This window comes from Acomys russatus, chromosome 8 (genome assembly GCF_903995435.1).
Source record: "Acomys russatus chromosome 8, mAcoRus1.1, whole genome shotgun sequence".
In the NCBI taxonomy this organism is placed as follows: domain Eukaryota; kingdom Metazoa; phylum Chordata; class Mammalia; order Rodentia; family Muridae; genus Acomys; species Acomys russatus.
In genome coordinates, this window is record NC_067144.1 from 38539389 (window position 1) to 38556648 (window position 17260).

The window sequence follows — 17260 nt, forward strand, 5'->3', positions numbered from 1 at the left end:
TATTATTGATACCTTTAAGGGAAATGTTTTCATCTTGCCCTTATTTATCTATTTTATTTATTTATATTTATTTATCTATAAATAATATTGCCTATGATTTATCTATTCTTGGCTCCTTCTTTTCAAATCCTTTTCATCCTTCTTTTAATGTATGATTCCACTTTATGTGTCTTATTCCTCATGACTCCTTGTTTCGGCTCTGTGGGGATGGGCGGTGTGATCCTTGTCACCATCTGCCTTCCAGTGACAAGGAAGAGCCTCGTAGTTAACACACTGAAGCTTCTCCAGCTCCTTTCTTTCCTCCCAACCTAGTGCCAGTGTTGTCAATAACCATTATACAAACTTGTTTTCACTTTTTTTTAGAAGTAAATTAACTTTTCCACTTGGACTAAAAGATACTATTGACACTGTTACTATCTCACACTTTTCATCCTTTTGTGAGGGGAGGCCACACTTCCAGCCAGTGAAACTTTTCCTTCAATTACAGACTTAGAGTTTGGGTTTGCTGGTTTTGAAGGAAGGATTTTGACATTTTTTAAAAAGTATTTTTTCATTTGTATTAGTTCTGCATGGAAGATGTCACACCATTGTTATTTATTTGTATTCTTCCCACTGAGAGATCTACTATAACCCTCACTTTTATCATTGTATATATTTTCTCTCTCCTTTAAATATTGTCTATTTTTCATTGGTTTTGGGGGAACATAATTTGGATTGGTATAGTCTCTTCACATTTATTGTTCTTAAATGCTTTTTTATTTTTAGCTTTTTGAATTTGTGGTTTAGAAGTTTGGGACATTTGAAGCTATTATTTCTTAAAATATTTTTGTGCTCATGTACTGCTCCTCTGCCCCAGGTACTTAAGTTATGTCCATGTAAGAACTCTTCAAAGTTCCTCAAACAAAGCTCCCAATCTCCATTATCCATCCATCCATCCATCTTCTCTCTCTCTCTCTCTCTCTCTCTCTCTCTCTCTCTCTCTCTCTCTCTCTCTCTCTCTCTCTCTCTCTCTCTCTCTCTCTCTCTCTCTCTCTCTCTCTCTCTCTGTCTCTCTCTCTCTCTCTCTCTCTCTCTCTGTCTCTGTCTCTCTCTCTCTCCCTCCCTCTCTGTTAGTTATGTGCTATGTCTGTAAGTTCACTATCTTCTGTTTTGTGGTGTCTTTTGTTTTCTTTCTACCTCATGAACTTGGCATATTTATATACAGTTTTTATATCTAGAAATTTGTTTTGGATCATTTTTATCTTATTTCATGGGTCATTTTTGTATCAGTCATGTCTTCCTTGTATAATGGTTCTAGCCTCTGTGCAAATTCTAAGTTGGTTTCAAAAGACTGATTTTTTTTTTTCTCACCATGAACAACATTTCCTGTGACTTTTATCTTGTTGGAGGTTGGATGTTTCCTTCCTAAAACGCTCTTGAGTTTCATTCTGGGTGTAGTTGGTTATTCAGAACTGTTCGGTCCTGGGGAATCCAGCTTGGTTCAGAATGCTGTTTAGTGTGGTGCACACTCCCGCTGTCTGAGACTTACTACCTATAACTTATGAGGTAGGAACCAACTCCAGAGAGGCAGAAATGTACCAAAGAGATCAACACTAGGTGTATCTATAAATGCAGTATTTCTATCACATACCCCAGAAATAGGAGTTTAGAGTTTTAAGCCATCCTCAGTACTGTTTTCAAATGTCTTCTCAGAATGTGACACCAAAGCCTTCAAATAGATGATCAAATTTATTAGTTTACCTCCACCATCTTCTTCACAAGTGCCCTCTTTTTCCCACTCTTAGGTCCTCATGTGCGATACATCCCAAAGCCTGACAACAGGCCCTGTTCCATCACTGACTCTGTCAGACGGTTCCCTACAGAGGAAGCCATGGAGGGAAACGCCACCAGCCCACCACAGAACCCACCCACCAACCTCACTGTGGTCACTGTGGAAGGCTGCCCCTCGTTTGTCATCTTGGACTGGGAAAAGCCACTAAATGACACTGTCACCGGTAAGACTGTGGCACTAGGACATAGTACTATGGTGGGAAGCTTTGATGGCACAGTACCTGAGCAGCCTGGGTAAATCAGTATCACAAAAATCACACCTAAGAAGAAACAGAGTTCTGTTGTCCAAAGTGACATAGGTGGAAAAGAGATTTTGATGTTTGTCATGGTCTCCCAGTTAATTGAAGACTTTAAATCCCTCTCATTATTACCTTTCACAGTTCCAAAATAGTCTTACGATTTTACTGAAAAAATTACATATAAAGTATGTACAGACTTGACATGACCAATAATATTCAAAATAGCTTTCTTTTCACCAACGCAGTTTCTAAACTGGCTAAGAACTTCCAAACAGGCTAAAAATTATTTCAGCTAACTTTTGGGAAATTAAAAACTAAGAAACAAACAAAAGGCCTTCCTTCATTCCAGGCAACTTGCTATGCTTATCTGAGGAAAATTTGATTGTGCTACACCAACCCAGGTCATCGTGGGAATACACCTGGAACCATTTTTTTTTTTTTTTAAAGTCTGCTATAATTTGTTTAGCACACTTTGATTCTACTTATAGAAAAAGAGAGTCAAACAAGAAATGAGAGGAATAACAGACTAACCACAGGAACTGCCAGGGTGTGGTACTCACTCAGCCTGAGTCCATGTGACTGCTGCTGCCGGGCCCCTGCTGCCGGGCCCCTGCTGCAGGGTTAGAAGCAAAGAGTGAGCACTGTTTGGAGACAGGAGCAAGATGGAGGGCCAGAGTGTGGGAGGGTGAGGAGACTCAGAATCTTCCAGAAAATATTTTCTACTGCGAGTGAAAAGGAACAAAGCACTTCTCTCTCCTATGGAACCATGTGATCTGAGCATTCAACATTACCATTGCTAAACTGCCATGGTTCACCAGTTTCCTAGCTCGTGAAGAGCAGCCTCTGGTCTGAGAATGAGCCGGTCACCACCAGTATTCCTAGGAATCTGCCTAGTCCTGCTTATTCTGTCGGGTTGAGCCAGTACATACCGCCGTCTCAGTTCCTAAACATCAATCAACTTTCAGTACTGATTGTCCACACATATTGAGCCAACCAAAACTATTGACTATATGCTTAGCAAACGAGTTCTAGTTTCCTGAAACCAAATGATAAGCCAAACTTTGTTTGCCATAAAGGTGTGGGCTATCAAGTTGGGATTATTTAATCTGATATAGCTAATTATCTAGTATGCATCCATTTGGATAATATCTGATTTAAAAATTAAAACTATATGACTTCTCTTTCTGAATCTGTTATAGTTTTTAAATTCTATAAATTTTTAATTATAACAAGTCTTCATATTGTTTTCTTACTAGATGTTAATGAGATGCTTGGAGTCTTTCACAATTAAAATGTTCATGGACAAGGATCAACTTTAACTCTTTAGCTACAATTCCACATTTAGCCATTGTTCTCTCTCTCTCTCTCTCTCTCTCTCTCTCTCTCTATATATATATATATATATATATATATATATATATATATATACACACATCATAAAATATCTCCTAATGATCTTCTCCATAGATTTCATTTTTAAATTTAGTATTATGTAAAATACCACTTGAAGTCAGATGGGGTTATCTACCAGCTTAGATAATATAGACAGCAATTCTTCCAACTCCCAAGTGAGACGCAGGGAAACAAATTAATAGGTCTGTCAGATTCTGTTATTCTGAGGGTCTTTCCCTGTTGGTGAATGAGCCCCGCAAGTTCATAGAAACCTGCCTTTAAAGGAGATTTAAGCAGACATTGTGGTTTGTATTTAATACAAAGAAAACTCCCCAGGGAACATAAATAAGCATTAGGCTCAAAGTCCAGTTCTAGAGCTCCAAGCAACAAAGGGGTGTTATCAGTTGTTAACTGTTGTTGCTGATACAGCTTTAAGGTCAAATTTGTTGTAGCTGAACACCATACTCTGTTACCCTTCCCCCAGATAAGAAGATAGCAAGAAACATGGCTTCCATTCAAGCACCATCTTGCTTGGCACGTGCTCTCCCTTAACTGGCCTTTCCACCAGTGACAAAACGATAAGCTATGTATCCAAAGCAATGGTCATCAGTCTTCATAAGTTATTAGGCCTCCTTCCACTCTGACACGGCAGGAATGAATGGTTGATATGCCATTCCCCAAATGGTTTAAGAACCTCTGCCATCTGGTAACTGAAAATTGCTGAAAGATGAAGTCATGGTGTCTCAGGTGTAAAGAGCACTTTCTATTCTTTCAGGGCATGTGACTTTGGCTCCCAGCACCTGTGTTGGACCACTCATAGTCAGCCACCTGTAATTACAGCTCCAGGAGATCCAACACCATCACCTGGATTGCACAGGGACCTGCACTCACATTTACATAGCCTCTTCCCACACACAACCATATGTACACTATTAAAAATAAATCTGAGCTTGGTGCAGTGATGCGCACCTGTAATCCCAGCACTTGGGAAGGCAGAGGCAGGCAGATCTCTGTGAGTTTGAGGCCAGCCTGGTCGATATAGTAAATTCAGGACAGCTATGGCTACACAGAGAAACTCTTGTCTTGAAAACCAATCATCATCATTATCATCATCACCACCATGATCATCGTCATCATCTGTTTTTTAAAGATCATGTTTCTAGTGTCTACCGTTTTCTTCCATTTTCAGAATATGAAGTCATATCCAGAGAAAATGGCTCATTCAGCGGGAAGAACAAATCCATTCAAATTACCAATCAAACCTTTTCTACAGTAGAAAATCTAAAACCAGATACAAGGTAAGGCCCAGTGCCATTCCAGGGGAATTCTGAGAGTGCAGAAACTGCAGCCACAGTAAAAGGGCAGAACAATGCCTTAAAGGAAGGTCTTGTTTTAATTCTGGGTTTCTTTAATATGATTCTGCATACCTCATATCACATTCTCAAAGTATTCTCATTATTAGAGATAGAAGAGCTAATAGGATGGCCTTGTAAATTAGCAGTATAAATGGCAACATAAGAAGGTCATCAATAGCAAATATTAATTTTTAAATATTAAAATTTAGAAAAGTCTGTGAGCTAGAAATAAATGGACTGTGCACAGCAGAAACTAGACCCAAGGCCCCGACTCTGATGCTGAAAAGGGAAAAGCAAAGAATGCAAACCACTCGACAAAACACAGACAAAGATTTTATTTAAAATAGCCACTTATGCCCCAGCTTGTATTAGTTACTATCCTATTGCTGTCATGAGATAACATAATGAAAACAACTTAAAAAGGAAAGCATTTAATTGGGGGCTTGTTTGCCATTTCAGAGGGTCAGTTCATGATCATCATGGTAGGTAGCATGGCAGCAGACATGATGTTGGAGCTGAGAGCTTAAGTCTTATCAGCAAGATGGAAGCATAGAGAGCACAAGACTGGATCTGGTGTGAGCTTCTGAAACCTCAAAGCCCACATCCCCAGAGACATACCTCCTCCCATAAGGCCACACTTACTAATCCTTTCCAAGCCAGTCTACTAACTTGGGTCCAAATATTCAAATACATGAGCCTATGGGGGCCAGTCTCATTCAAACCACCACACAGGTATAGCAGCCCTTTGTTTGGGGAACTTTTTACACTGAGAAGGAGAATATGATTTGGCAATTGGTTGGATCCTTTTTGATTTATACATTAACATGAGGCTATTCATATTTCAGTAGGGTTTTATGTTTTTCTTTTAGTCTGAAACATCTTACCAATCCATTTTATTACTGAGAGAAAAGAGTCCTTGAACATTTCTGGTTAGTTGAGAGAAGTTCTTAGATTGCCCTTTTTCCTCTAAGACTCCTTTCTGACACCTCTCTCCACCATCTTCTGGCTGTGTATAGTATTGTCACTGACATGAGAAAGAGCCTGTTTTGATCCTGGCAGTAGGGGCATTCTTCCAATCGTTTTACAGGATAAGAAACAACTAGTTAATTAAAGTTAACTACGTGAAAACTTTAGTCCGTTACTGCAGAAAAGAATATATTTCTTCCACGGAACATTTTCCACTTTTAATTTTCGTGAAAGGTTTAAGTTAGCCAAAATAAGCATATTTTTCAGTTAAAGTCCAGTTGATCTTGATTCTGTTTTCTTAGCAAGACTGAGAGAAAGAAAACCGTAATAGATTTTAAGAAAAAAAGTTTAAGTCGTTTCACTGGACCTTTTAAATAGATTATAGATTTAGATTTATGCTTGTGAAACATTGCCTGCTCATTTCCCGTTTAATAATGTGAGTGATGTTGCACACTATGCTCATGGAAAGGCATCTGCTTGGTCAATGTACACCGTGTTCCTTTTCTGAGTCCAGCTGTCCTTCCAGCTTCTCACAGGGCACCTATTAGCTCATGAACTAAATGTAGAGGAGTATTTTCCAGGCACATCTGAAACCCAGTTTGTTTGCTGGGGCTACAAATGGGAGCCAATGTGATGTCTGCCTGTGAGCTAAAGACTAGCAGGAAGGTTAATCAGTAAGTAAGCGTTCAACGCAGCTTGGCCAGAGGTCTGGAAGCGGCCCGTGGAAGTGCTGGTGGGGGTCAAGGGAACAGCACTCCACAAAGCCTGAGAAAGGGATGAGGTGAGAGTTGGGCTAGGACTTGACGGATGCAGAAAAGCATCACATGGTGATGGTGGTAGGGAAATAAATGTAGCACAAAGACTATAGCACAGTATGTGTATGTGCCAGTGGATAGAAGCAAAATGGGTTATAATTTAGAATTTCCTCCCAGGGTTCCTTATTAGAATAACTGAAAGAAAGTGGCTTTGGCTTGATTTGCTATAGCTGTGTTACACTATAAGGAGACACATGTAAATACTGTATTTTAGTGATATTTCTGATATCTTCGCTGATTTTTAAAATGTAAAATCTGGAAGTCGTGAGCAGCTAATGTGTGCACATCCCATGGGTGGAGCAGAGAGGTCAGTGGGCTTTACTCCATGCCTGATGTCAGATGTTCCTGTCTCTGGGCTGGTGCCTCATGGTAACAGCCTGTTGCTGGAAGGGGCTGTGGTCTGAAATGTGCACAGGGACGAGGAGCCATCAACTTGAAGTAAGTGAGGCAAAAGCCATTTAGAGAAAAGAAGACAAAAGCTATCTCTTCCTTTGGAGAGAACCCATCATACTTGTTACCTCTAAAACACAAAGAATTGTGAGGATGTTATCAGTTGACTCAGCTCAGTGTCTTACTTTTCTATTGCTGTGAAGAAATATGATCAAGGCAACTTATAGAACGAGTTGACTGGGGCTCACAGTTTCAGAGGGCTAGCATCCATGGCTACCATGGCAAGGGGCATGGGAGCAGGCGAGCAGGCATGGTGCTGGAGCAGTAGATGAGAGCTGACATTTTACCCACAAGTAGGAGGTAGAGAGAACAAAATGGGAATGCCCGGAGTCTTTTGAAACCTCAAAGCCCAAGACCAGTGACACACCTCCTCCAAGGCCACACCCCCAAATCCTTCCCAAACAGTTCCATCAGTGAGGGACTGAGGATTCAAATACATGAACACATGGTGCCATTCTCATTCAACCACCACAGTCAGTGCTCCAGCCTACTCTCTAATACTTTCTATTATTTTTCCCCATCAAATCTCCTTTCCTGAAATTGGCCAGGAACACCAGTCCTTTCTCTTCTCGGTAGCATATAGCTCTTGTTGAACTGAAAGTAAAACCGTACAAAGAGCCTCTTCTGAGAGCAAGCCACTGTGTGTGTAAGACCACCGATTATACCTAATTCTATCAATAGGGGAGCTGATAAAGGATACTTTAAATGATGAATCTGGCACCAGGACTGAGAGAGCCAGGCAGTGTGGCTTAGCTGATCCCGCGGCATCTTCCGGCACAGAGCCCTGGGATAGTTCAAAGCTATGCAGAGTCAGTAAGAGTAAACTTAGGCCCACATCAGCCCAAAGTCAATGGCCTCAGTCAGCAGCTTGTCTTTGAGTCTGCCTTCAGATGAGCTGATGAGCACTGTTTGGTAACATATTGATGGGATAGGCTTTTATTAATGAATTGGCTGGCAATGCAGGTGAAAAGACTTGATCATTCAGACTGAAAAGGCTCTTTAATTGCTCAGGTCTGTTAAAAACAAAACAAAACAAAACCCCACTTCTCTCCTTACTCTATTGAAAAACTGAAGAATCTAATGTGTGTGCTAGATTTACATGTGATCCAGCAATTTCCTATGGAAAATGGACTCTTGCAATCAAGACAAATCAAATTCACTTCATCTATTCTAGTACTTTTATTGACATCTGTGGGCTGAGGATTATTCTGGGGAACAGTTCTTCCTTTAGATTAAAACCTACTGAAGTGGCAGCACGGTTGTTTGGGATTCCTGTTTATGTTGAATTGATAACACTGGCACTGATGGTTAACTACACAGAGACTTTTTATAAACTGTGAATCTGGCTCAAAGAAACAGATGTGTGGAATAGCCATTATGCCCAGATCACAGGGCTTATGTAAAATTCAGGTCTCTGCAAATTCTGTTTTTATTTTGCCACACCATCTATGGCTTTGTTAGAAATAAGATGCCAAAGCATCAGGCTTTTTATTTAGTTTTATTCTAAGTGTGGACAACAGACAAGTAATTCCTGCCTTGTTAAAGAAAGACATCGAGGTGGTTACTCAGCTAGTAACTTTTTTTTTCTTTTTTTTTGCGGGGGGGGGGGGGGGCAAAAAGGCAGCTCTCCAAGCGTGGAACTCTATTCGTCCACTGATCACTATGCCTTGTTAGAGTTTCTTTGAATTCCTTGTGTCTAGAAGCGCAGGGGAAAGTCATAGCAGCACCAGAATTAGAAGTGAAGCTCAACTCTGGAATGTCTAGTTTCTGACCCCTGACCCCAAAAATGGAAGACACAAGAAACTTCTCTTGGGGTACAATGGGCAACTTCTGGGTCTGTTTTCCTTTCTGTCATTTCTGTTTCTTCCTCCTCCATCCCCTTTTTCTTGCTTTCTCTTCTCTTCTGTTCCTTTGAGGCGGGTTGGCATGTTGCCCAGTCTGGCCTCCAACTTGTGATTCTGCCTCAGCTTTTTAAGTGCCTCAGATTACAGGTATGCATCACCATGTAGGTTCTGTTTCTAAAAAGTGTGTGTGTGTGTGTGTGTGTGTGTGTGTGTGTGTGTGTGTGTGTGTGCGCGCGCGCGCGCATCTACTCCACTCTGCCCCCTAGCTCTTTACCTATATTCTCAATGTTGCACACTGAATGACATCACATGTTGCTAGGGCTGGAGAGATGGCTCATAAGTGTCCTGAAATGCTGTAGCCTTTGATAAGGTCGCACAAACTGTCTCCTTATTGCCCTCTGAGTAGCTCTTATTCTTTCTTATCCACTTTTCCTGATTCTCTTCCTCTGACAGAAAACCTCACCTAAACAGATCTCTAGCACTTCAAGACTGCAGCAGGGGTAAAAAATAAGCTAATAGCCACACAGCCCAAACCAACAGCCACTGAGGTTTGAGACTTTTGTTAACCTGTTTTAACCAGTAGGGATCTATGTAACTAAAAAGCACATTCAAGCTGTAACTTGGTTCTAAGTTTATGCCCAAACTTGGTTCTGGAGAAGGGGTGAGGGAGTGGTGGAGTGTTCCCCCAGTGCCCTGAGTTTTACTGCTCCCACACTGCAGAGGCCAGATCCTAGAGGTGGACATTCTTCTGCTTTTGACAGATGAGCTCAGCACCTACAGACCATACTTTCTGGAACTGTCTTTTCACTCCATTCCAGTAATTGAAACATTCTTAATTTATATGCCAAGTTTTGTAGTTGTTTTCAAAACTACTGGTCTCAAGTTTTACCCTCCCATTGTCCTTTTTCTTTAGGATAATTCAGTTTTCTAACCTCTTCAATGAATGGAAAAAAAAAAAAAATCTTGCACTACCCCTCATTTTGTAGCTTCCTTAAGAACAAAACATTGGGGAAACATTGGGAAAAACAGTCTTTGCCATATCTTCCTCTAAGTTGTTTTCCTTTAATTCTATTGTTGAGCAGAATCCACATTCGGCTCAATCCACCTTTTAAGCTGAAATGAAGACAAAAATAGACCTTCTAACAGTCTTTTGACTTTTCCTTAACTTCCAGTCACCGTGTTGTGCAGTTAAAGCACTATTCTGATTCTGGGTCCCACAAACAGGGCCCATAGCTCTCCTCAGTTTGGGGGCTTTTTGTCATTTTACCTTGGTACTCTGAAAAGCTGCAATTTGTTTGCTTTCTTTCATCTCTCTCATCTTGTTGCGCACAGATTGGGTCTTTTTAATCTGAAAATTTACATCTCTAAGTTCTGGGAAATTTCTCACACAATTTCTAGGACTGACATCACTATTTTATAGTTTCTGCCAGTTGGGCGCTAAACAATAGTCCAATTTCTCTTTTATCTTGTAACTTTAAATTTTAGTTCTAGTACCAGTAGACTGTCAACTTCGTCTCCTAAATATTTATTTAGTTTCTCTGTTTTTTCAAATAACTTTGCTAGATGGCACCCTATAATTATGTATAATCATTGCTTTTTTTGTTGTTTGTTTGTTTAACTCTTAGAGGCATATGGTGTTAATCATGTGACAAAATGTGCTTTCTGGAAAAGATGTTGTCACCACAAATATTTTTGTTTACATAGGGCTTATTTAGCCAAAAAAATGTCATGTTGGTAAACAGCTTAAAATTATTTCTTCTAAACGTATATCATAAAATATTGGGGCAAAACTTCAAAGTAAGTTATGGAAACTTGTGGGCAAGCTACATCAAATATATGTAGCTAAAATAAAATGACAGGGAAAGGAATCCAGTGGCCAGACAGGGCCAAGGCATGGGTTGGCTGGCAATAGCCTAATAGATGTGGCATGCATGGCCACTGGAATCGAACTGCAGACCACTATAAATCCCTGTCCTTTACTGCCTCCCATATTCAGCTCACCAGTTTTTGTGAGGTTATTGTTGGGGCTGTTTGAAGTCACAAGGTTTAGGAATAATAAAACCTTGGAAATAACCCACATATGTGACTTAAGTGAATGGCATGGGTGTTTTCAGATCAACATCTTTTATATGGCTGTGTGATCATTTGTATGCAAGTGCAGGTGCATGTGTGCATGCTGTGGAGCACTGTGGAGAGCAGAAGACAGCATTGAATCTTGGGCCTCACTTTATACTTTAAGGTCTCTTTTGCTGTTTCCTGTTATGATCTATGCAAGCTGGCCTGTGAGTTTCTGGAGATTGTCTTCACCTCCCATCATGCTATAGGAGCAGTGGATATGAGTTCCAAGCATGTGAACTCTGGTTCTCATACTTGCATGGCACTTAACTTTATTCACCAAGTCATCATCTCCCCAGCCCAGAACTTTTTCTATGGTAAATGGCACGGCACCTTACATCAGTTCTTTAGCTATCAAATGCTTTCACTTTCAGCTAAGAATAAAAGGTAAGTTTTAATTTTTGTTTCATAAATATTTCAAGTGAACAAAGTATTACAATAGTTATGAGATTCAGCTTTGAGATGAAACGTGGTACGTCATGGGAGTTGTGTGCTATATTATTTTATATAGGTAGAATATTTATGTGACACATAATAGGGCCTTTAAAAGTGGTTCCTATTATCCGAGTACTGGAATCTGTCATAATTGACTCCGGCAGTTATCTATAAGTAGAGAAACTCCAAAGATCTCCTTCCCTTTTTTCTTCTTTGCATCATCTGTACTAAACTGAGTACTGCCCTCCTCCTGTTTCTCACTTGCTTATAAAATATTTACCTGTGAAAGTAAACATATGTGAATAAAAGGCTGTACTGCGTGATACACTACAGCTTTTGTGACAAGATTTTTTGTTTTATTTTACTGGGGGGAGGAGAGGGATTTTGGTGCCTGAAGAGTAAATCATAGACATTCAATAAAAGTAAAAGAAAGTTTGACTACAAAAGGAAAAAAATACTTATCTTATGTGGTCTTCATTTTTACGTGTGTGTGTGTGTGTGTGTGTGTGTGTGTGTGTGTGTGTGTATCGCGTATCTCAAAGATTGAGATTTATCTTCCAAAAACCTTGCATGGATCACAAAACACTATGAGCTGATTCAGGCTGTTTACAACCAAGAACCACTCTGTTGCTGAGTTCTACTGAAGGAAGTCAGTTTCAGTCAAATGACAGACTGCTTTCCTGCTCAGGACGATTTTCAGGTTATGTATCTTGTAAATAAGATCTGTCGATTACCACACAACTCTTAAGGATAGGACCAAAGCAATTCCAGTTTTAAAAAAATATGAGCCAGGCTTACTGAATTGGGAGAGAGCAAAGTGTTAGTTTTGTGGCCTGTGCTCTTAGGATGCTAGTGAGCCCATTTTCCAGACACCATGGCTTCCTGTGATCTGTATCAGATCTGAATTCCAGGAGACACATCCAGCCTTACAAAGAAATATTTTCCTATGTATTCATTCTTGCAATTAGTATCTCTCAAAACCAGTGGTCACATTAATCATCCCGGAAATTCAAATTGCTACAGAGGTGGGACAATAATCTGCACTTAGAGAAACATTCCGCATTGCCACTCTCTGCTGTGATTCAGATACCAAAATGAGGAACACTATTTCAGGTTCATAGTTATACTCCGTCAGGGTGGGATGTCAGGAAACAAGAAAGGGCTCTCTACGTGACATTTGAAGCAAATGGCGGTTCCTTATTGCTGGAATTAGTGTGGGTCAGCACAAGTCTTTCCTATATATCCATTGTAGACTTGCCTGTTTACTTCTACTAATTTGTTGTTTTAAGGCAGTCAACTTTTTGTTAATATTTTTTTCATGTGAAACATTAGGCAAGATGTTAAATAAAATCCGAAATTGATGGGACTTCAAAAAGTAACAAGAGTTAGTATAGCAAGAGAATGTTGATATTGTTCCTTATATACCTCTCAATAATATTATGATTATTTTTATTTCTTATACAGCTATGAATTCCAGGTGAAACCCAAAAATCCACTTGGTGAGGGCCCTGCCAGTAACACGGTGGCATTCAGCACTGAATCAGGTAATCACAGCAGCAGTAATCCCCAAGAAGGATGCGATGGACATAAATGAGGCATGATTTGCATAGATGTGTCCTGAATTCTGAATAGTCCCTGAGAAAAAACTAGTAGATGAAGGTACTTACAGTACCACTGCTTTTCTTCATTTAGGTTTATGTAAGAAAAAGAAATTAAAATGAAAAATCGTAATCTATACCACAAAATGTAGTGTGCGAATACTTCCTTGTATGCCCAGAATAATTTCCAGAGTGTATCAGAAAAGGGAATTCATGAGTTCTGTGAAACTACATTTGCACAAAGCTTCAATTTCTCAATAAAATGCATCTGTATACACAGAAAATATTGCATAACTTAAAAATAGCTAAGTACACCATATGTTGGGAACAATAAAAAATTAATAGTTTTTGTAGATAACTGAATGAGAAAGCTTTTGAAATTAAAAGCTGTAACGGCACCTATGCTCAAATCTACTCAAATCATTATAAAAGATGCAGCTGGGTACCTGAAGGGTAATTAACAACCATTTATTTCCAAAGCAAAACAAATCATTCAGAGCCAGTTTCAGCAAGATTGTACACACCTAACCTCTTTACCATACCTGTCCTATTAGAACTTCACCTAAACAGATCTTTTTGTGTGTCTCCTCAGCTGACCCAAGAGTGACTGAGCCCATTTCTGGTAAGTACCAGTATTAATGGGGACACAAGCACTTCTAAATTAGATAAGCACAGCAGATTTATCTAGAGAGCTAAAAGAGCTGTCACTCTTAACACATTAGTGTTTAGAACCCGCTGGGCAGGTGTTGATATTTGCTTTCACTCGTGTACTACTTCACTCAAAATTTAATTTTAGTCACATTAAATTTCATACTATGTGTGTGGGGCGGGGGGGCGCTAAATGTGTCTAAACACCTTGCACTGCAGAGACCGGTCCAACATCTAAGATACTGCTCTGAGATTTAGTTCATTACTGACAGAAACTTAAATTGGAGTTTGTTAAACCCTTTCAAGTATTTGCAGCCTCCAATAGTTGCAGTATCAAAGAAATGAGGAATCAGCAAGCTGGCCATGAACTCAGCAGGATGCTTTTGTTGTAAAGCTTTTAGTTCTTCTGAGGTAAATACTGAACCAAATCATTTGTTTTCTTCATGCAGCAGGAAGAGATGCCATCTGGACTGAAAGAGCCTTCAATTCAGACACTTACTCAGAATGTAAAGGCAAACAATATGTTAAAAGGACATGGTATAAAAAATTTGTTGGAGTGCAACTATGTAACTCTCTCAGATACAAGATTTATTTGAGTGATTCCCTCACAGGTATGTTCCAAATTTTTCCTTTCAAGGGATACTGAGCAGCATTCTAAACCCTAGCCTTTCTGTGGAGTTTCAGACTCAGCACTTTACCCAAGTTTCCTTCAGAAAAAGATATTACAGTAGTAGTTTACAACAGTTAATCTTAGAAACGACTTAAAGATCTGCAATTTGGAGGCAGATAATGAAAATGCAGTGTAAATCAGTGGCACCAGATTCAACTTGAATGCACAGACAAGCCCCTGCACAGCAAAGCTCCTTAATATCACAACCACCCAAGAATTAAAATCTGACTACTAATCAGGAAACCAATGTGACATCCTTAAGATGCCAGAAGGGCTCAAACCCCTTGCACTGTACTCATTTGTAATGTTTTCTTCTATATTTATGTGGTAGAAAGACTGGTCTCAAGAGAGAGAGAGACATCTTTGTTCACTCATTCATCAGGTGCTTCTCTGGGTGCTGTTGGGTGACAAAGCACCAGATGCCATATTCCTGATTTCATACAGCTTAACTTGCCTGTTTCTCTATAGGAAGGAGAGACAGAGTAAACATGTAGATTACACATGAATGCTACTCAGGGACTTGGAAACAATTTTTAATAGGGTTAGATTGAATGGATCAGCAGAAATGAAAGCTCCTTTTAGTAGACTGGTTTTATGGAAGGTCTGTATGCAAAGGCATGTGTGCTTAGAATAAAATTTTGAGAAGTAATCAACTACTGAGGTCTAGGGACAAAGGACTCTGGAGAGGTAGGGAAAGAGAAAGTGTACTGGTCAGTCCTACTAAGGTTTGGCTGAAATTTAGTAAAGGACGAGTCATATTCTGAGTATATTGGGAGAAGGTTGGAGAGATTTATGGAGGGAGTAATAACAGTATCTGCATTTTTAAGCATCACTGTGATCTGAAGGGGGAAAGGAGAACATTAAGAGGAAAGAGTGTGAACAAGGCTCTTGTAGTTCAAGAGATGCTAGCTAGCGGCTTGTACTCTGGGAAGTAAGGGAAAGCAAGGCAAAGACTAACCTTTGAAATAATTATGGAATTTCATACACTAAAAAACATTGTTTCATTTCTGGTTCTTCAGGCAAGTTTTACAACATAGGAGATCAGAGAGGTCATGGAGAAGATCACTGCCAGTTTGTGGATTCATTTTTAGATGGCCGCACAGGACAGCAACTCACCTCTGACCAGTTACCCACCAAAGAAGGTATGCTTTCTGATCATTCTAAGTAGAGAGCTTTGGAGACTGGCACTGACAGAGAAGGCTACCGAACCCCTACTCTGTCAGTAGGGAAAGAAGAAACTTAACTCTCAACTCAAACTCAGCTCTAGAGAAATAAGATAAGTAAATGTATTCTTTTCCAAGTTTACATGATTCATGTTGTCCCAATTACAGTTGTGACTGGGCCTTATCATATGGAACACACATCATCATCACCTTAAAAATTGTTAGGAAAAATTTATTTCTACTATATAATTCATCTCTCCTACATAAGGAAAACATAGTCTTAAAAATTCTCTATAGAAAGCAATTAAAATAAATCTGGTAGTAAACATACTCAGTAACTTGCTAAACATACATTATCAGCAAGCTGTATAATGACTGAAAATTTAAAGCAGAGCAGAAAGGAGTAAATTGCCCAGATCACCCAGAAAACACCAGGAGGTTCTTTTAAATACTTCTAATTATTTGAGGAAGTTTTCAGTAACATATTTTGTCCATGGACACAAAGATACCAAGCTTTTTAAAAGATGCGTCGACAAGACACTTAGATACAATGGGCTGCCGAAACTACTGATATCATACTGACTGATTTGCTAAGACAAATGTCAAGACTTCAAGTCCTATGGCCCCTATATTATTGGATAAACATCAGATCCACTATAGCTACTAGTTTTCTAAATTACTTTGCTTCACTCAGAATAATCTTCAGCCACTGAACAGCCTTATAGCTATGAATAATGTGGGCAAAAATATGAAAGCTCTATTAAACTAAACTATTTTTCCTCTTAGGCTTTTTCAGAGCCGTTCGCCAGGAACCTGTCCAATTTGGAGAAATAGGTGGTTATACCCAAATCAATTATGTCCAATGGTATGAATGTGGGACCACAATACCTGGAAAATGGTAGATGAAGCAAAATTATTCCTCAAGTACTTCTGGTTTGTTATCGCAAAAAGAAACAAACAAACAAAAAAAGAGGATCCATTGGAAGTATTAGGGTTTGTCACATCCACTCAAAGCTATTTTGTTTACTATGTATAGAAGTTTGTAATCTAACTGACAGCAGTACTAGATGTTTATTATTAGAAAAGATTACTGAGAATATTTATCAGGTTTTACAAAGTCATTTTAAAAAAGCAAGATATTAACATTAATAGATTAACATTTTTTAGGGAAGCTGGCTCCCTATTCATATTTTAAGAGATCATTTGTATATTATTTATCACACTGTTGTAATGTTTTTAGATACTTTTATAACAAAATTAATGTCAAAAATCTTTAATATGCTTTATAAAAAGTACCTACTTTATTGATGTGTACGTGTTATTGGTGGGTTAATTCCATAATTCACTTCTTGGTTTAACTTATTGGATCAACTAATCTTCAGCATACACATATGACAGAAAAGACATTCTAATATTTACATTGATGTAAACTTCCATTTAGCATCAGATGAAAAGATTTTGAGTTTAGTTATATATCCATAAGCTACCCGCAACTTATTGAAAAGAAAAACCTGAATCTGTATAATTTTATTTCAGCCAGAAACATCTAATATGTGCCAAATGATAAATTTTTTGGTTTTTTTTCCTGTACCCATATCAGTGTCTAAAAATCCTTTCTCAAGCTCTTCCTTTAAGCAATTTTTAAAATGATTCTATTCAAGGTATATGTAGAGACTGAGTGTGAAATTAGCATGAAAAGATAATGCACGGTGAGAAATTATTGTTTTATAAGATATATTT

The 17260-nt window shown here is 39.0% G+C and overlaps 1 protein-coding gene across 1 annotated transcript in view; it reads left to right on the forward strand.

Moving 5' to 3' along the window:
* The window catches only part of Abi3bp (ABI family member 3 binding protein), a 205739-nt gene extending 189249 nt beyond the window's left edge, over positions 1-16490 (forward strand). Inside the window, 7 exon segments of the mRNA XM_051150061.1 lie at positions 1785-1994; positions 4651-4759; positions 12906-12985; positions 13632-13661; positions 14137-14298; positions 15377-15499; positions 16307-16490. Coding sequence (XP_051006018.1) covers positions 1785-1994; positions 4651-4759; positions 12906-12985; positions 13632-13661; positions 14137-14298; positions 15377-15499; positions 16307-16422 — 830 coding nt within the window. The 3' untranslated portion in view covers positions 16423-16490.
* Positions 16491-17260: the final 770 nt, after the last annotated feature.